Genomic DNA, 20,736 nt, shown 5'->3' on the forward strand with positions numbered 1-20,736 from the left:
ATTGTTATTATAATATTATTGTATGCGAGTCTATAGCTATGTTTACTTATATACAGTCATTATGACATAATGACATTTGGGCCCATAAGAGATGCAGATATAACAGTTCTTACATAAAATTGTACTGCCTATGTTATGGTTTAGATATAAAGTGTGTTCCAAAACTCTGGGGGGCAGGCCTTTCTCCTTTAAGTTGGCTTTCTCCTGTATTTTATAATCATACTGAAGATGACATCACAGCCATACTTGTATACTTGTCTCATATATCATGTTTACAACATGATGCAATCACATACTATCACATTTTCATTGTTGAGCAACACATCTGTATCTTCTGAGGCGATAATTAAGTGTTTACATGAGGCCAGGCACAGGTAGCTCATGCCTATAATCCTAGCTACTCAGGAGGCTGAGATCTGAGGATCATGGTTCAAAGCCAGTCCAAGCAGGGAAGTCCATGAGACTCTTATCTCCAATTAACCACCAGAAAACCAGAAGTGGCTCTGTGGCTCAACTGGCAGAGCACTAGCCTTGAGCTGAAGAGCTCAGGGACAGTGTCCAGGCCCAGATTCAAGCCCCACAACCAACAACAACAACAATAACACCAAAAGTTTGCATGATATTGCCCAAACTACTGAGTGTCAGAGCCCAGGAAGGGTGAAACTAGGTCTACCCAGTACACTCATCATGTGTACCCGCCTCTTGGCCCGCCTTTACCTGCCACAGTGAACGACCACAGCAACTAGGTCATACATGCGGTCCAGGTTGATGGCATCACTGGAGGTATTGAAGAGCCGGAGCTCCAGAGGGAAGACCACCCGGTAAGACAGCTTGGTATACCTGTGGAGTTGTTCCATGTACTTGAACCTCTTTAGGTGGAGAGCCAAAATCATGGGCAACTTTTTTACCCTCATCCTAAGAAACCATGAGACAGAAATCAGTTGTAACAAATGCCAATTCAGAGAAGAAAATATACTATTACCTGCACACTCAAGATCAGAAGGGGAGAGGGTGGCTGGCAAATAACCAAAACCGTTTACAGAAAGAAAAGTATCTTATTTTGGATTGACTCATCCTATATCCTTGGCTAACTGGGGTGTGCCAGGGAGGAAAGTACAACTGTGTGTCTCTGTCTGATCGAGTCAGATGCTGCAGAATTTGTGTACCAATAAAACACCAGGTGCAATGGCTGACACTGTCCTCTGCCTCCCAGAGTGGAAAGCAGATGAACCATTCACTCTTTGAAGTGGACAGGAATGCCGAGAGGTTTTGAGACTGGGGAGCTGGGGAGATAATAAAGGGAAGCGTGCAGACAGAACTTCCAGTTGTAAGGACCAGTCAAGAAGGCCTGAGGCCCCTATAACTGGGCAGCCAACACTGAGCAACTGTGGACAAGTCAGTGGCCTTCCACATCTCTCACTTTCCTCATTTATAAGTCACTGAGGATGCCTCAGGCTATGTTTCCCAAACTGGTCCCAGAGCACTGGGAAAGTTACCAGACACAGAGTTCCTGCGGCCAAGTTTGGACAAGACTACTATGTTAAAGCCCTCTGTGTATATGAAGTGCTGAAGGTTTTGAGAAATCTTTCACTAAAGGATGGATGGTTTACTAGAAGCAGCACATACTAATCTCATACAAAGATATAGCCTTATTTTCATTTGATGATCATTAGTATTCCTTAACTATCAAAATAGTAACAGCTAATGTACAAAGTACTGCCAGGAGAGGGTTACCAGATACCACCCAGGAACCCAATGCAATGAACACCCTTAATTAGGGTACATGCCGTTCTGCCTGGGCATACCTTCAATGCATATTGGTTGAAAAAGATACATTTTAAAGAGAATATTTATCTTGCTGGGCCCTGCTGGCACATACCTGTAATCCCAGCTACTCAGAGGTAGAGATGAAGATTCTGGTTCAAGGCCAGCCTCGGGCAAAACGTTAAAAGAGATTCCATCTCAAGAGAAAAAAATTGGGTGGAGTGGCATGTACCTATCACCCCATCTATGGCAAGAAGCATAAATGGCAGGATCAAGGACTAGCCCAGCTTGGGCACAAAGCAAGACACTATTCTAAAACATGACCAGAAAAGGCTTAGAGGCTTGACTTCAGTGGTAGAGCACCAGGCAGGCACAAAAACCCTAAGATCAAACCATGGTACTGCCAAAAAAAAATGATAACCATAGAATACAGCTTTTCATTAGTGAGTTTCTTTCACTATATATTTAAAGAAAAATGACAGGAACTATTGCTCACAGACAGTAGCTTGTTAACATGTGTGTGTGCACATGTGTGTGTCTGTGTGTGTGTGTGTACTTGAACTCAAGGCCTTGTGCCCTTGCTTAGCTTTTTCTGCTCAAGGCTATCATTCTACCACTTAAGCCACAGCTCTACTTCTGGACTTTGGTAGCTAGGAGATAAGAATCACACGGATTTTTTGACCTGGACTGGTTTTGGACCCTGAATCTCAGATCTTAACCTCTGGAGTATCTGGGGTGACAGGAATGAGCTACCAGAACCTGGCATACCTAATAGATTTTTTAAAAACCCTTTATAAGAAATCTCCATGTATAAATAATCCTGGTGTCTACTCTGTGTTTTGGTCTGTGACAAATTCTTGACATAATTCATCTTGGATTCCCAAGAGGATACCAATTATAGGCGATCCCCAGTTGTTTATCAGCCGGGTATCTGTCATGGAACAGCACTCCATGTTTGTTGAATGAATGAGTGAAGGAAGAGCAAACAGACAAGGGACAACTCTCCAGTCAGCATTCTTTTCCAGGTTTTACTGACGAGGAAGGTCACTAACCCCCCAAAGCGGCACAGAGATGAGCTTCAAGATTCATAACCATGCCTGTTGCACACTCATCTGATTCCTTCTGGGGACACAAAGCCCACCCTTCACTTACCTTTTCTGGGCCTCCTGCTTGCTGCAGCATGTCTCGCAATAATACTTTTGTTCACTACACAGTGTTTCTGTGTTGCTGAAGTCTCTGCAGAGAAAAACGTTTTCATCTTTAAAAATGTCCACACATACTTGGCATACCACATTTTAAATTCCTCTGTTACCTACAAGGCAATTGTTAAGTGAGTCAAGACCGCACTGTAAGAACTTTCAAACATAGTTTGATTAAAGCCAAGTGTGGTGGGTCATACTAGTAATACCAGCACTCGGAGCCTGAGACAGGAGGATCATGAATTTGAAGCCATCTTGGGCTACATGATGAGACTGTGTCTCATAATAATGAACATCTTTCTTTAAGTGGCTTGACAGGTTTCCAACAGATTCACAAAAATACTTGGGATTCAGGAAGAAAAAAAAAAGCTATAAGTTGAAAATAAAAAGTATTATAATAGAGAAAACTGTTCCCTAGAGTAAAAGCTGACTTGTACATCAGGTGTCAAAAGGCCCTCATGAGTCCAGGTGCCAGTGGCCCACACCTATAATCCTAGCGACTCAGGAGGCTAAGATCTGAGGATGGGTTAAAGCCAGCCTGGGCAGGAAAGTCTGAAACTCTTTATCTCCAATGAGCCACCAAAAATCCAGAAGTAGAGCTGTGGCTCAAGTAGTAGAGTAAGCAAAAGAGCTTGAGCAAAAGAGCTCTGGGACAGCACCCAGATCCCAAGTTCAAGCCCCAGTACTGGCACAACAACAAACCCAGCATTCATATAAAATACAAGGGAATAACACTGTGTGGTTCATGAAAAATGGTATATCTCAGAAGGCTCATGCTTTAAAAGACCACAAAAGCAAAGACAGTGAAATCTGAAGCACACACAGCTGCCCTGTGTTGAACTAAGAAAACCCTAAGTTATTAGGAGGTATCTGCCTCCCACCCACCCCTGCTCCCACCTCCCTCGAGGATGAGAACTTTGGCCTGTCTTCTTTTAAAAAAGGTCATTGTGCTTGTACAAAGTACATCTTATAACGTTTTACTGAGACTTGTGGTTTTCTTTTCTTTTTTTTTTTAATATGGAGGTCTTTCATTCCTTTCTGGTCATCAAGATTCTGCTGAACAATTCTGTGGTCTTCTTCAAAGGGCAGAAAAAGGACATAATAATACCCTGCAGTTCTGAAGATGCCTGTGACATTTTCTTATTCCCCATGTCCTAACCGCAGCATAGTCAGACTTTATTAGATAGAAAATGGTATTGAAATATTGATAATGAATGTACCACTTACATAGAGCATGTCAAAGGCAAACACGGATTGCTCATTCACTGACCCTCTGGACATTAACTGACAGTTTCCAGGTTCAGTCTTGGGGATTCCCACAAGTCCTCAAATGGCTCTACATCAACCAGAGGTAGGTGCAAAAGATCCACCAACCACAGTGAAGCTTAGACAAAGCACTGTATAGGATTTCTCCCTCCAGCTTCCTGTTTTACTCAGGACTATAAAAGCTCAACTTCCAAGTCTCTAGGCCATGATCATCCACTGATCTTCACAACTCTCCTCCTCTTTCTCTTCCTCCTCCTCCTCCCAATCTTGTTCTCTCTCTCTGCTACTGTCACAAAGCCCTTGGATGTTCTCCTTCCTTCCCAGAGCACTCAGCAGTGCTATTGTCACAATACTGAGGTCAGTTCCCAGAGGCCTCCAGAGCTGTTTAGAGCTCAGTGGGACCATCCCCTTTTGCAAAGGGCTTCTCCCCACCCAGCCCCCATATCACATTGCTATCTGGTTTTCTTCCCTGTGCATGTCTTCATCTGAAACCATCCTCAACTCATCTGATCACCTGTCTCTGTCTCTTTTATTGCTAGATCCCCAGATAATGGCAGTCGATAATATTTGCTCACACCATGAATGAACAAACAAATATAAAGTCTGAGGGAAAACACAGAGAAGAGAGAAACAAACTTGAATGGGCATTTTTCTAAAGGGCAATGCCCAGGTCAGGTGCTTGGCAGGTACATATGCTGCAGGGGACGAGAACCAGGCACAGAGGTAAAGGAGGGTGCGCCACAAGTGCGTGACTCGGTCTCAGGTACACTTCTAGGACACAGAATGGATGCTGTGGCTCAGTAGCCCCATGGCCTAGCAAGGAAATAGATGTTCAGAGAATGCTTTTGAGAAATACTACTTTGGATAGCACCTCAAAGAAGGATTGGAGGTGGTTTGAAGGCAAGGAAACCATTTAGAATGCCATTCAGCCCAACCTTTCACTTTCTAGGTCTTGATTCATAAACAAACTTGGATTTAGTCAAATTGATAAGTCAATTGCATAACTTCAGTGAAATCTTGTGGTTGCGCAGAACTGTCTCAAGTGGATGGGAAACTGGTGGACACCTGTGGAGATTTGTATCTGTCAAATGTCTCCACACTCCAAGGTCCCTATTCAGCAACAGAACCAGAATAACCAAAGAAAGAACAAAGGGTTAAACACTCATTCCCCCCCCCCCCCCCACAAAAAAAAAAGGTTCGGTATAGACCCAGACAGGCAGAATTATAGCAGAAGTTTGTACAGGTTGAACAAATTTAATCTCCAGATCTAAAACATTTCTGGACCAAGCATTGCAAAACAGCGTTACTCAACCAGTACTTATTTATTTAAAGATTCTGTTTACAAAGAACCACCATTCTGCCCAGCTCCAGTTGGCTAGAAGCCCATTACTATGAGAAAACCCGTCATGTGGGTGGTGATGCAGTCACCACACTGGAGTGGAAACGGGAAATCAAGGGAAGGGGCTGGCACTGGCAGCAAACTGAGAATACAGCAGCGCTGTGACTTCAAGCTGCTAGATGTTGGAACAAAAGTGAGCCACAGAAATGCGAGGTTGAGTGGCATTTATGCTGTAATCCCAGACGTCAGACGGTTGAGGTAGAAGGATCTAGAAATGGAAATCAGCCTGGGCTATAAAGCTAGATCCTACCAAAAAAAAAAAAAAAAAAAAAAAAGGAGGGAGGAGAGGAGGAGGAAGGAAGAAGACAGCAAACATCACCTTTTCAAGGAGAAAGCCAAAAAGAGAGATGACTAGAAGTCTTTCTGGCACTTGGGATAAATGATCAAAGTACAAAGATGGGGTTAGGGGTTGATAAAGGTGTTTACCAAAGCTCTCTGGATTTCTACTTAAAAGGGTCATAGTAGCCAAGTATTGGTGTCTCACACCTGATACTTTTGCTACTCAGGAGGCTGAGATCTGAAAATTTCAGCTCCAAGCCAGTTTGCACAGGAAAGTCTGTGATACTCATCTTCAGTACCACAAGAGACAGAACAGGAGCTGAGACAGTGCCCAGGCCCTGAGTTCATTAGCCAGAATTAGCATACAAAAAAAAAAAGTGGCAGGGGCTGGGTGGGGGGGTCATAGTAGCAAACAAACATTATTTTAAAATATACTTGGGGAACAAATCTAAAAAGAAATGTATGCCTTACATGAAACCCTGGGTTCAATTCCTCAGTACCACATACATAGAAAAGGCCAGAAGTGGAGCTGCGGCTCAAGTGGTAGAGTGCTAGCCTTGAGCAAAAAGAAGACAGGGACAGTGCTCAGGCCCTGAGTTCAATCAAGCCCCAGGACTGGCAAAAAAACAAAAACAAGAAATGTATGCCTTTATAAAAGAAATCATAAAACCTTTTAGAAACATATATGAAAATTCATGTAAGTGGAGAAAAATCAAAAAAAGCCAGAAGTGGAGCTGTGACTCAAGTGGTAACACACCAGCCTTGAGTGAAAAAGCTCATGGACAGTTTCCAGGCTCTGAGTTCAAGCCCCAACACACACACACACACACACACACACACACACACACACACACACACACACACATTAACCAAATCCCACTAAATCACCAACCACAGAAATAGAATAGGTAAGCAACTGGATGTACATAGGACTGGATGTACATACGTGAATTTACTAAAGAACAGAACTTTCTCAAAAGAGTAGAAATGAATTTCTTTCCAAGATTAACTTCAAATGGAAAGAGCTTTGGGAAAAATTAAAATGCTGCTTCCCTCTGACACCTGGCTAACCTCCCTGGCGTGAAGAGTAGGGTTTTTATGTGAGAGGAAGGCAGAGGAAAGCAAGGAAGTTTTCAAACATGGAGTTCTTAGAGGAAAGAGTGAACGTTCTGGAAAGGAGATGCAGGGAAGGGCAAGGCACTCAAAAGGAAGATAAAAATACTAAAAGAAAGGCCAAGCAAGGACAGGAAAGGAAGACAAATGGCCAAAGGGTATCCCTGACCTTTTCAAAAGGAATAAAAATCTTTCTCTCTCAGTGTTCTGCTGTCACCCAGATGGTTTATGCCACCTAAAACACAGAACAGAGCTCTAAAATATTAGAATTGTACTTTAGCTACAGCACAAATTTATAGCTTCCCACCACCTGCTCCCTAGACTTAACCACAATACCATTTCTCTAAGACAAACGTTCAATGAAAATGCACTGTAATCCATCACTTAAAGACATTCAGGTAAGAAGTGGTAAGACCTTATATTCAAATCTCATGATTTTAGCTTGATTTTTAAAACAAATCATTAAAATAGATGAAAAGCAGAAGTATCACATAATGAGAGTAAAGTGTCAGTGGCTCACGCCTATAAGCCTAGGGCTTGGGAAACTGAAAGTAGGAAGATTACACTTTAAGGCCAGCCTGGGCAGAAAACAAAGAAGAAAGAAGAAGAAAGAAGAAGAAAGAAGAAGAAAGAAGAAGAAAGAAGGAGGAGGAGGAGGAGGAGGAGGAGGAGGAGGAGGAGGAGGAGGAGGAGGAGGAGGAGGAGGAGAGAAGGAGAAGAAGGAAGAGGAGGAGGAGGAGGAGGAGGAGGAGGAGGAGGAGGAGGAGGAGGAGGAGGAAGAAGAACAAGAAGAAGAAGAACAAGAAGAAGAACAAGAAGAAGAACAAGAAGAAGAACAAGAAGAACAAGAAGGAGAAGAACAAGAAGAAGAACAAGAAGAAGAACAAGAAGAAGAAGAACAAGAACAAGAACAAGAAGAACAAGAAGAAGAAGAAGAAGAAGAAGAAGAAGAAGAAGAAGAAGAAGAAGAAGAAGAAGAACAAGAAGAAGAAGAAGAAGAAGAACAAGAAGAAGAAGAAGAAGAACAAGAACAAGAAGAACAAGAACAAGAAGAAGAAGAAGAAGAAGAAGAAGAAGAAGAAGAAGAAGAAGAAGAAGAAGAAGAAGAAGAAGAAGAAGAAGAAGAAGAAGAAGAAGAAGAAGAAGAAGAAGAAGAACAAGAAGAAGAACAAGAAGAAGAAGAACAAGAAGAAGAAGAAGAAGAAGAAGAAGAAGAAGAAGAAGAAGAAGAAGAAGAAGAAGAAGAAGAAGAAGAACAAGAAGAACAAGAAGAACAAGAAGAAGAAGAACAAGAAGAAGAAGAACAAGAAGAAGAAGAAGCAACAGCAGCTGGGCCCTGGTGGCTTATGAGATCTGAGGATCATGATTCAAAGCCAGCCTGGGAAGAAAAGTCCTGGTGAAACTCTTATTTCCAATTAACCACCAGAAAACCAGAAGTGGAACTGTGCTCAAAGTGGTAGAACACAAAAAAAGCTTAGAGACAATGCTTAAGCTCTGAGTTCAAGCTCCAAGACCAACAGATGTGGGAACACTCTCTCTCTCTCTCTCTCTCTCTCTCTCTCTCTCTCTCTCTATATATATATATATATATATATATATATATATATATATATATATAATTTGCTTCTTTTCATGGACATGTTGGGAATCCATGCCATTAATAGAATCAGGCAATAGATAAAGAGGCCATCCTGGCCTACCAAATACACACTGAAAACAAAGAGATGGCAAGTGTGTTGAGGGTGAAGGAAGGGTTGGGGTAGTCAAGTCCCTGGGAATGAGAAACAACCCCCAGGTCATACAACATACCCTATGGTATGGACCAAGAATCTCCCCCTGAGCTGTTACTGGTGCCAGGTAACATGAGCTCCTGAAACAACTGCCTTGTCACCTGAGCCTTATTGATCCAAATCAACAGTATCTGGTTAGGAGAGTACAAAACGTCTCTGAACTGTGTGACACCTGTCCATCGGGAGGCCCACCCTGAGCCCTCAGTGTACACCAGCACCTTCACCATCAGCCTTTCTCGAGACTAGTTTTTTCTTTCAACACACTCAGCATGTGTGCATTCCCATCAGGAGGGAAAACAGGGGCTTTCTCTGACATTTGCCCCTCTATCTCTAGCAAATTAGAAGCAGTTGTTTTCTCTTGTTGAAAGAGAGTGGAGAGTGGGAATCTTGTTTCTACAGCAACTCTGAGGACATGTTCAACACACAATTCAATACTCAATACCTATGATGAATCTGGGCATATACTGTTGTATTCTAGACTCCTTACCTTTTCTCAGTATGAATGAGGAGGAAATTCCTGTCATGAATCATCTCCACAGAATACTCAAAAGATGGAGTAATGGTTAGCACCTGTAGCATTTGTTAACTTAATGATATGAATGTGTGTGTACAGGAAAGGCTGAATGATGAGAGCTCAAAGCATACATCTGTATTAAAGATTAACATTTTACTTTTCAGTTTAGTGACTGACTTCCACCTGATGCACCCCCCAGCTCAGTAAGCCTCTTCTCCAGACCACATAGACTTACTTTGCTTTTCTCATGGGAAAGTGAAAATAGAAAATAATAGGATTATATTGGTTTAACAGTAAGGAAGATTAGGTCCTGGAGGAAGTACAGGATTTTATTTATCCCATTTATTTACTAACTCAAAAGCTTAAACCACAGTGAGAATTCATGAGATTACCTCAGACAGTGGGTAATGGAAGTATTTTGTTCCACATCAACAGAAAGGTCAAGAAAATCTTCATCTTTGCTACTCACCTGAAGGGGGGAAAAAGGAGAGGTGCATTAGGCACATAATACAAACGCAGGCATCATGTGGCTAAAACCTTCAACACTTACAAGTACTCCAACACTGTAACTGCAGGAAGGGTCATGTGTGCCTATGCAACCTCACGGAACCCACTGCCTAGGACATACCCTGGACATCCTAAAGTCTCAATTCAACCTCATTTTGAATCACAATTATGATTCAAACTCAATTTCTCTTCCTTTGTAGTCATTTCCCCCCTTGCTTCAATACAGGAAGTAGTAAACACCCATGTGACCCAGAAGGTAGAATAATGGAAATGGAAAAGGGAAGAGAGTCAGAAAACTACTACCCAGGTGATCATCCCTGCACTATGTCCAGTCCTTTGAATTCACTCTCTCCTTCCCGTGTGTCACTGTGTGTGCAAACTATGTCTGTGGCCAGGAAACCAGAGAGTCACTCTAACCACCCATCAAGCTGTCCTTTGGCAAGGAAGTGACCATCATTTGCAGAATCCTCTGCCATCTGTGATAAACAATCAGCTCTGAGCTGGCCTGGAGCCGTGGCCCACACAGCCAGCTCACCATACTGTGGACTCTGCCCAAGCCAGATCCTGGGCCTGAGCCATTCCTCAGCCCTGCACAGGTCAGACCAGACTCCTGCTTAGCTCACTTATCACCCCCGCTGACCTTGTGCTTACCAACAACCCTTGGTTTTTGCTGTCTGGATGGCCCAGCCACAAACTGGAAAAAGAAAACTACAGCAAAATGAAACTACACCCTTAAAAGTGTGGCTACTATGCTAGGACCAGAAGTTCTGGGAATAGTCAGAGTAGTAAGTACATCCTTTGTTGTTGTTGTTGTTTTTGTAGATAGACACAAAAATGAAGACTGAGACAGACTGACTGGGCCTAGACTCTGTCCTTGCACCTTGTAAAAAGCATGATTTAGGGCCAGGTACTTATCCTCCATATACCTCAGTTTCCTCATCTGTAGAAACAGAAAGAGCATTTATCCCAAAAGGCTGTTCTACAGATGAAATTATATACATATGATAGTGCTTTCTCAATAAATAGGGGTGAATTTTAAATGGCCTAAAATTATCAAAAAGTTGAAAATTGTTTATCACATGGATCATATACTAGTAAATGAGAATGTGTGTTATACAATTATATATAAGTTGGTTCCAGTTATATTAAAAGGCATGCATATCTGTATACACACAAGACCCTTCCTTTATAGCTCGCTACCATCCGGCTTTAGTTTTCTATTTATTATTTCTTGTGGTTCTTATTCCAGCTATGGTAGATGTATTCATGGCCATAAATCTGCCTACTTTGGTTTCTTTGCCTTTATAGTGATAAAGATTTTTCCCTGCCTTGGCGAGTGGGAATTTGAGGAGACATAGTACAAGCAGAGGCTCTCTGATTGTAAAATTGTTCTCTTACACTCCTGTCGTCACCATGGTTTCTCACGTTTAGTCTTCTGGCTCCCATCAGAAAGTCTTTGCCCCTCCCCACAAACCCCCCTAAGGTAAAGGGCATCAAACCATGAGCTCATTCTGTCATTTTGCACAACTCTTTCCCCAAACATATCCATCCCCATTTGCTTGTTTGTGTTCATTTGCCAGCATTTTGGGGGTATCTGCTTTTAATTTAGAGTTATTTTGGAAGCAGAGTAGTATGCTAGGATCTCAGTTATGAATTGAACTTCTGAAAGTTCTAAAGCCAACCTTTGAATTTCCATTTTAGTAAGAGAGGGACAGATAGTAAATAAAATAAAAAATACATCAAATGTGAAGTGGTCATAACAGCTCCCTGTTGCTTTGCTATAAACCAACCCCAAAATTCTGAGGCTTAAGTGAAACTACCATTTTTCATAGCCCGTGAAACTGTGGGTTGGCTGAGGGTCAATTGATCTAAGCTGGCCTTAACTGAACTTGACTGAACTTGTGTGGTTGTGGGTCAGCTGGCTCATTTTGTGTCAGACATAGGCTGGGAGTTTTGCTCAAGGCTGTGCTTAACTGCCGTGCCCTGTAGTTAGGACAGCTCTTCTTAGTTCCTCCATCTTTTCCCTGAAAACAGCAGGCTAGCTGGACTAGCCTAGAATGGATTGTTTCTATTTTTTGCTAATCTTTATTGAAATGGTGATGAACACTGTTGCCCCATTTCTCATTATCTTCTGCTTACCCCTTCCCAGACACCCCCCAAGTTGTAGAGCTCTTTTCCAACGTAGTGTCAAGTGAGTATCAATGGTGCATTAGTTCATCCTTTGTCCAGTTATTCTGTGAGTCCCTTTCCATTCCACAGATGGAATAAACTTATATACAAGACACAAGGTACAGAAAATCAGAGAAAAGAAAAAAAAGAACTAACGACATACAGGACATAACAAGGACCTCTTGTTTCCATTTCTTGGAGTTCATGTTGATATGCTTAATTATATAAGGTCCTATGTGCTTAACAATTGGGTTATTGAGATCCCCTGTTAAGAACATCATAGACATATTCTAGTTATTACAAATGAGGGAAACCATGCAACCTACTTTTCTTTGTGTTTGGGTTACTTCACTTACTATAATTTTTTCCAGGTCTTTCCATTTCCTTACAAATGGGGCAATGTCATTCTTTCTGATGGAAACATGGAGCTCCATTGTGTATATATACCATATCTTCTTGATACATAGAATGGATTGTTTCTAAAAGCAAAACTAACTATATTCTGTCTGTTTAGCTAAACTTTAAATACATACTATGAAAAGAATTAGCTTAAGTACATAGAGGTCTAAAAGTACTATAAAAAAATAGATTTATTGTGTTTGCTGGTTCTGGGGCTTGAACTCAGGGCATAGGCACTGTCCCTGAGCTGTTTCGCTCAAAGCTCTACCACTTGAGCCACAGCTCCATTTCCAGCTTTTTGGTGGTTAATTGGAGATAAGAATCTCACACTTTCCCACCCCTACCTGGCTCAAAATACATTTTAAGACAAAGTTATAATGAGAAAAATAAAATGGATATTTCCTAATAAGTCAATATATTAGAGAAACAATATTATCAAATATGAAGCCCTTTAGAACAAAGCCTCAAAAACACAGAAAGCTGGAATGAATAGAAATCAATCATTAAAAGGATTGGACTACTGATCTATGCTATATGCCTCAAAACAACACATAAAGGAAGAAGTCAGACACAAAAAGCCACATATTATAGGATTCTAAACCTATAAAAAACAGAAAAGGGCTAGACACCTGTGGCTCACGCCTACAATCCTAGCTACTCTTGAGGTTGAGATCTGAGGATCATGGTTCAAAGCCAAGCTGGGCAGGAAAGTCCATGAGACTCTTATCTCCAATTAACCACCAGAAAACTGGAAGTGGCACTGTGGCTCAAGTGGTAGAGTGCTAGCCTTGAGATGAAGAGCTCAGGGACAGCGCCCAGGCCCACAGTTTAAGCCCCACACACCAATCAGTCAATCAATCAATCAATAAAACAGGAAAGGTAAATCTCTAAGGACAGGAAGTAGACCAGGGGGTAGTCTAGTGTTGAGAACAGGGATTAACTTCCAGACACAAGGGATCTTAATGATGTAATTGTGATTTCTAATACTGGATTATGGTGACAGTTGCACAATATAGCAAATTACTAAAATATCACCCATAGGTGAATTATATGCATATAAACTGTACCTCAACAGAGTCAAGAAGTGATAGAATTAGGAGAAATTATACAATCCCACATAGTTAAGGTTTTTTTGGTGTTTTTTTAAACAGCTTTTCTTAGCATTTGATTTTTTTTTTAAAGTTGGAGGAGAAAAATGTCACAGACATCAATGATCTGAAAAACCTTATCAACTACTATACCTAACCAACAATTAAGGAATATTACACCCAACAGCTACAAAATAGACGTTTTGTTCAATTCAGAGGTTTTCAACAGGGGAACATTTGCTTCCAGGGACATTTAGCAATGAGTGGAGCCATTTTTCATGATCACACCTTAAGAGACCCTGTTGGCATCTGGTGGGTGGAAAACAGAGGTGCTGGGAAACACCCCATAGTGTCCAGGGCAGTCCCCACAGCAAAGAAGCACCTGAACAGACCTGGTAATACTTCTGATCTTGAGAAGTTGCTTATGTATAGATAGCACATTTACCAGAACAGTTCTTGTTTTTTCCTTCTTTATTGTCAAAGTGAAGTACAGAGGGGTTACAGTTTCATATGTAAGGCAGTGAGTACATTTCTTATCCAACTTGTTACCTTTTCCCTCATTTTTCCCCCACCTCTCCGCTCCCCATTTCCCTCTCCCCTCATGAGTTGTACAGTTGATTTACACCAAATGGTTTTGTAAGCATTGCTTTTGCAACTGTTTGTCTTTTTATCCTTTGTCTCTCAATTTTGGTATTCCCTTTCCCTTCCCTAGTTCCAATACACATATATACAGTATCCAGGGTACTAATAACAGATACAGTGATAGCAGGGGTAAAACCACAGGAAGGGAATATGAGAGGGAAAAAAAGGGATACTGTTTCACATGGCATGTTGAAAATAATTACAACAATAATATACCACTAGGACAAAAAAACATATGTCAGCCAGCACCAATGGCTTACGCTTGTAATCCCAGCTACTCAGGAGGCTGAAATCTGAGGACTGTGGTTCCAAGCCAGCCCAGGCAGTAAAGTCCCTAAGACTCTCATCTCCAACTAACCACCAAAAAGCCAGAAGTGAAGCTCTGGCTCAAGTGGTAGAGTGCTAATTTTGAACCCCCCCAAAAAAAGCTCTGAGATAGTGCCCAGTCCCTGAGTTCAAGCCCCAGGACTGGCACCAAAATTTTTTCAATTAAAAAAGCAATTAATTTATCGTGACTGAAACCATGTAGAACACATTTTGAAACTGCCACAGAATTAAATTAGCATCAGAATATCTAAGAAAGTTTAAAGTTTTACAAGTTAAACAACCTACATCTTATACATGAGCCAACTTAAAAATCTCAAGAGAAATTTTGTAATATTTTAAGCTAATGGTAAAAAACCAATATCAAAGTTTGTTGAGACACTGCTAAAGCTATAGTTAAAGGCAAATTTACAGCTTTGTAGATGCATATTAGAAAACAAAACAGTAAGGACATTCTTTCCTATTTTAACTGCTATAGTCTTGGTATCCAGTTTCAACAGTTAGTAAGTATCTTATAAATATTTGCTAAATGAATTATTTGACAGAACAAAACTTGGGCAAACCAATTTAGTCTAAAAGTTATCACTAGCATCTGAGAGCCAGAAATATAAATTTCTTTTTTAATATATTCCTTTTTAAAAATAATCTACAAGGATTATAATTAATTAGTAAAGGTTCTTTGGAAGAAAAATGAAAAGTTTATGGTCAACTGGAATCATATAGAAGTTAGCCTGGATCTGGTTAAGAAAACATTCCCATTCAACAAAGTCTTTTCCTACATTTAATGGCTTCAGAGAGAGGGAAGGAAGGTACAGATCTCATTAACCAAATGAAGAAAACAAGTGTACCTTTCTCAATTCCAAATGCAACCTGCTTCCAGAATTACAGTGAGAAAGGACTGCCTGTAAGTCAACCCCTACAGGGAATGTTGAAACATGACACAACCTTTCCATCTGGACTTTTTCTCTCTCCCTGCCCAGAACGACAGCACAGCTAGAAGCCATGAGCCACTAAGCAATAATCTTTGCAAGATTCCCTGCCACCTTGGAGGAGAGGGTTGTTTGGGGTTTTGTTGTTGTTGTTTTGTTTCTCTTTTCCAAGAAAGCTGCCATGAAAGAAAAGCATATTATTCCCACACATAAGGATCTGGTCTAAGGCGAAGTACAGCTTGTCTCCAAGGAAACATATATCACAAGAGATTCATTCCAGTATTCTCGGCAAGAACAGCTGCTTCTTCTTTCTTGCTGCACCCTAATTCTAAGCATGGAGATCCCCACCAAAAAAGTAAAACTACTGTTTAAAAAATGGTAGAAGACACCCTACTTGCTCTTTACTTTAAAAAAATTATTTATGAATCAGCCCATAGGATGTATAAGCCTTTCATACAAATCATAAGTGTTGCTAGGTTCTTGAATAATTACAGTTATATTCAAACATGCTTCTAAATTGCCTGACTCCTTCCTGGGTTAGTGGGAAAGATCAGGAGGTGACATTTCTGTACAACTCAGCCATAATGACCACTTGCTGGCTGGAGGCGATACCTGGATGGGAAAAGTAGGGACCCCTGCCCATTGGGTCTCCAATCTCCTGAGTAAATGGGCACACCTCTGCAATCCAGGCGGTATAGGGCTATAAAATTGGTAATCAAGCACTTCTTGAAAGCAGGTGAGAAGCACTGAAAACAGATTCACAGAGCAACAACTCAGCTGAAATAAAAGGGGGAGGGCATTAAGGTAAACAACAACCAAATTAAGCTCCAAATAGCCTCATAAATCTTAGGAAGAGAACAAAGGAACAGCAAAAGATGCACTGAACTAGAATTAAAAATAATTTAAAAAAAAAACCCAAGCCCCAACACTGAAGTACCTTTATCAAGGTCATCTGGAACATTCGCCCTGAATTACCCCTTCAAACAGTCTCTCCAAATCTACTGCAGAATGAAATTGTTTGTCTCCATAAATCCCACAGTTGACATTTGCACTGCAAATCATAAGCAACATTTACAAAGGGTGAGACCAGGGAAAAAGAATCACTGTTTTCTGAAAACATGAAGACTGGCACAAAGGTTTTCTACAACTGCAGGAACTGAGTGAGGCCGAGACAAAGACAAGGTACCCTCCAGGGGCCAATTTGCTGCTCAGATCTAGGGCACTTGAATCCCATAAATGTGGGTTTTAACAATTCTGACTGAAGCTGCCTGCCCTAGGCAGAGCCCTGCCTCAAAGACCAAGCCAGGAGACTCTCATATTAGGTCCTCTTTAAGGCTAAGTCCTAGCCATTTTACTATAGGAAAAGCCTGCAGGCAACGCATTTTCTTAGAAAGTAGACCGCTTTCTAACAACTAGAGCCATCTAAAAATGGAATGTATCCTTGAGAGGTTGAATTTCCTGCCTCTGGACAGGGTCCATCAGATCCTAGGAACCAACTAGTTAGGACATCACAGAAGGGTCGCAGGCATTGGTTAAAAAAAGGGAGGGGGGATTAGATAACTCCAAGGGTTCCAAGAAATGCAGGCTTTTAAAAAATTGTTCCATCTTCCAATAAGACATACCACCCACTGCCATCCATTTTTGCAAGCCAGACATAAGCAGTTAGAATCCCATGATAACAAACACTATAACAAGACTGGAAAATGCTGAAGGAATCTTTGGACAGAGGCTTTGTGTCTGAGTCTGTAAGACTCATCCAAGAAATAACAGACTTGGTAGTACTTTCTGTGTGGGCATAATTACTTGATGCAGTATTTACTTTGCTGGGGATCAGTTGATCTGTTCATAGGCAAAGAAAGAATTATAAATGCCCCTGAGCCTATCATCAAAATCATCCTGAAATTCTACACCAAATACCACCAAGAGGGATTTAGTAACAGTATTCATTTCAAAGATAACGAAAGCATGAGAGCAGCTGTGCAGTGTGGTGCAGGTTTCCTGGCTACAAGCGCAGTAACCTGATATGCTCATTGTTCTGGTCTCTCTATGGTAAGCTCATGGAGGACTCCGTATCTCTCCCTCACAGGGTTTTGTCATCATAATTACATGGCTCATTATCCACCATGTTGTTAATATCTGTCTTTGTGGTAGAAGTTCCAGAAAGGTGAGGCTCTCACTGTCTCTTTGGTGCCCCTCCTTTTACAAGGCAGTATGGCACAGGTGTGCACAGGGGACAGGGGCTATTCACTGAATACGATATTGGCTGGAGATGCAGCTCAGTGGTAGAGTGGCTTGCCTAGCATGTGCAAGGCCTTGGGGTCAAATACCCAGCATGGGGGAAAAAGAAGAAAGAGGAGAAAAAGAAGAGGAAGAAGAAAAGGAAGGTAAGGAAGAGGAAAACACTTACCTAGCCACTAGATAAACAAAGGTGATGACAGATGAGAATGTGGAGTAACAAGAATGCTCACATACCAGGCTCATACTTGTAATCTGAGCTACTTACTAGGCTGAGGTCTAAGTTCAAAGCCAGCCAGGAGAGAAAAGTCTTTGAGACTCATCTCCAACAAAAAGCAGGAAGTAGAGCTATAGCTCAAGTGGTAGAGCACCAGCCTTGTACAAGCAAGCCGAGTGAGAGTATAAAGCCCTGAGTTCAAGTCCCAGTACTCACATTCACACACACACACAAAATAATAATAATAATAATAATAATAATAATAATAATAATGAGAGGAGGAAGAGGAGGCAGCTCACATACTGGGTATACAAGTGGTTCAAAGCCAGTCCAAACAAGAAAAGTCCATGACATGCTTATTTCCAATTAATCACACACACACACACACACACACACACACACACAGCCATAAGTGGAGCTGTGGTACGGTGCTAGCCTTGAGCAAATAAAGCTCAGGGACAGAGCCTAGGCCCTGAGTTCAAGGCCCAGGACCAGTTAAAAAAACACAATTCACAGCAGCATTGTTCATGATTTCTCAAAAAAGAGAAACAACTAAATGTCTGTCACCAGTGAAGTAGATTAATAAACTGTGGTTTGGTTATGCAATGCGAAACTACAGGGCAAGGATAATGAACGAACTAATGTGTCATGCAGCAACACAAATAAACTCCATCAGGGACCATGAACAAAAGAAACCGGGACACCAAATGCGACAGGTAATCAGTCCGGCTTTTTTAAAGCATAGAAAGAGTAAAACATATGCAAACTCTCCCAAAGAAAAGAGGACTTGTTTTTTTCAAGGATGTTCATTCCAAAAACACTATGAGCAAGGAAAAGTCCAAGTCAATAACAAACAGAGTTGAGTGAGGAGCCAATGGCTCACTCATAATCCTAGATACTCAGGAAGCTGAACTGTGATATAAGGATTATGGTTCAAGGCCAGCCCCCAGAAGAAAAGTCTCTAACACTCTTATCTCCAATTAATCACACACACACACACACACACACACACACACACACACACACACACACTCTCACACCAGTAGTGGAGATGAGGTTCAAATAGTAGTGGTTCAAATGGTAGGCTACTTGCTTAGTAGGCAAAAGGCCCTGAATTCAAACCCCAGAACCAAGACAAAAAAAAGGAACAAAAAATTTTATCTATGGGATTTGCTTTTAAAAAAAAAAAAAAAAAAAAAAAAGCTTGATGGGGAAGGGTAGAAGGTAAAAACATAACATAAAAACTAGCCAATGTTTTAGCAGTCACTAAGCCTAAATGATACATATAAGGTGTTATAGAACTCTCTGCTTTTGCATTCATTTGAATTGTTACTGCAGTAGAAAGCATAAGTGGGGCAGAAGAGATAAAGGAAGGAGAGAAGAGGAAGAAGAGGGAGAGAAGATTTCTAGATAAATGAGTTGGTGCAGAAAATACTTTGGTAACATTTGTTTTACTTTACTGAGTTCAGGGGCTCTTGCTTTTGCTTGAACTTGCTTTGGACCTCCATAGTCCTATCTCCACCTTCTGATTGACTAGAACCACAACCATATGTAACTATCTCTGGCTTGCCCACCCTTCCTCCCTGTCTCTCAGTGGTATTGGGATTTTAACATCAGGACCTCAAACTTGCTTTACGTATTTCTTGGAGAGGGTCTTGGGTTTGGGGCCAGTGCTGAACTGGACTTTAATATTCCTTACTTATGTCTTCTACATGCCTAAGATGACAGGTGTGAACCAAGCCTATTGGTAATGGGGAAGGGGGTTGTCTTAATTTTTGCCTAGATGGCCTTGAACCTACATCCTCCAAATCTCTACCTCCTGAGTAGCTAGGATGACAGGTGTGAGCCACCGTGAATGGTGCCCACTTGCCTTTTGACATAGCATGTTGAGTTTTTTCCCAGGCTGGTCTCAGCCCATACTCCTCCCATCTGTACTTCCCAAGTAGCTGAGATGACAAATGAGTGCCACCACTCTTAGTCCAGTGACAATATATTTTAAAGTTTCAAGAAGTTATCTCTGGGAAAATGTGGTCATAATTTTTTAGACAATTTACAAATTTAATGTATCTGGGCAGGAAGATTACTGGTAATATTTAGTCTCTTTTTTACATAGCTATGTTTCTTAAGTGAATGCACAATGCACAAATCAGTATATTTGAACAAAGACAGTAGAAAAGGACATGGGAAAGATAATTTTTAAATGAAAGGGTTCCTATCTTACATAGCTGTATAAATGTTTCAGGTTTGTTTTGTTTTGTTTTGTTTTGGTCAGTTGGTAATAGGGTTTGAACTCAGGGCCTGGGTGCTGTCCCTGAACGCTTCAGCTCAAGGCTAGTGTTCTACCACTTTGAGCCACAGAGCCACTTCCAATTTTCTAGTGGTTAGTTGGAGATGAGTGTCCCGGACTTTCCTGCCCCGGCTGGCTTTGAGTCATGATCCTCAGATCTCAGCCTCCTAAGTATCTAGGATTACAGGCATGAGCCACCACACCAGTGTAAATCTGTTTCTTAACCAATTCCAGGGCACAGCTTGCAAAGGCATACATATTTATGTCCTCTCAACATTGATGTTAAGTCTTAATCCCTGCTGTCATGATGCTTAGTGACAGGGTCTTTGAGCCATGAGAGTGGGCCTCCATGACAGGATTAGCGCCCTTAGAAAAGCATTTTCTGTCTGTTGCTGGTGGCTCACGCCTGTAATCCTAGCTACTCAGGAGGCTGAGATCTAAGGATTACAGTTCAAAGCCAGCCCAGGCAGGACAGTCATGAGACTCTTAGCTCCAATTAACCACCAGAAAACTGGAAGTGGCTCAAAGTAGTAGAGCACTAGCCTTGAGCAGAAGAGGTCTGGGACAATGCTCAGGCCCTGAGTTCAAGCCCCAGGACTAATGAACAAAAGGAAA

At 41.4% G+C, this 20,736-nt stretch overlaps 1 protein-coding gene across 2 annotated transcripts in view; it reads right to left on the minus strand.

Moving 5' to 3' along the window:
• Usp46 (ubiquitin specific peptidase 46) overlaps positions 1-20,736 on the minus strand; it is a 60,555-nt gene that overhangs the window by 6,956 nt on the left and 32,863 nt on the right. The window contains exons 5-7 of one of the 2 annotated variants that reach the window (XM_048363913.1): positions 9,717-9,793; positions 2,917-3,000; positions 718-915 (exon numbers count right to left, since the gene is read on the minus strand). In XM_048363913.1, the coding sequence (XP_048219870.1) occupies positions 718-915; positions 2,917-3,000; positions 9,717-9,793 (359 nt within the window). The remainder of the gene's footprint in view (positions 1-717; positions 916-2,916; positions 3,001-9,716; positions 9,794-20,736) is intronic. The other variant, XM_048363914.1, reaches the window with a different exon arrangement.

The sequence above is a fragment of the Perognathus longimembris genome, chromosome 16 (assembly GCF_023159225.1).
Source record: "Perognathus longimembris pacificus isolate PPM17 chromosome 16, ASM2315922v1, whole genome shotgun sequence".
NCBI classification, from domain to species: domain Eukaryota; kingdom Metazoa; phylum Chordata; class Mammalia; order Rodentia; family Heteromyidae; genus Perognathus; species Perognathus longimembris.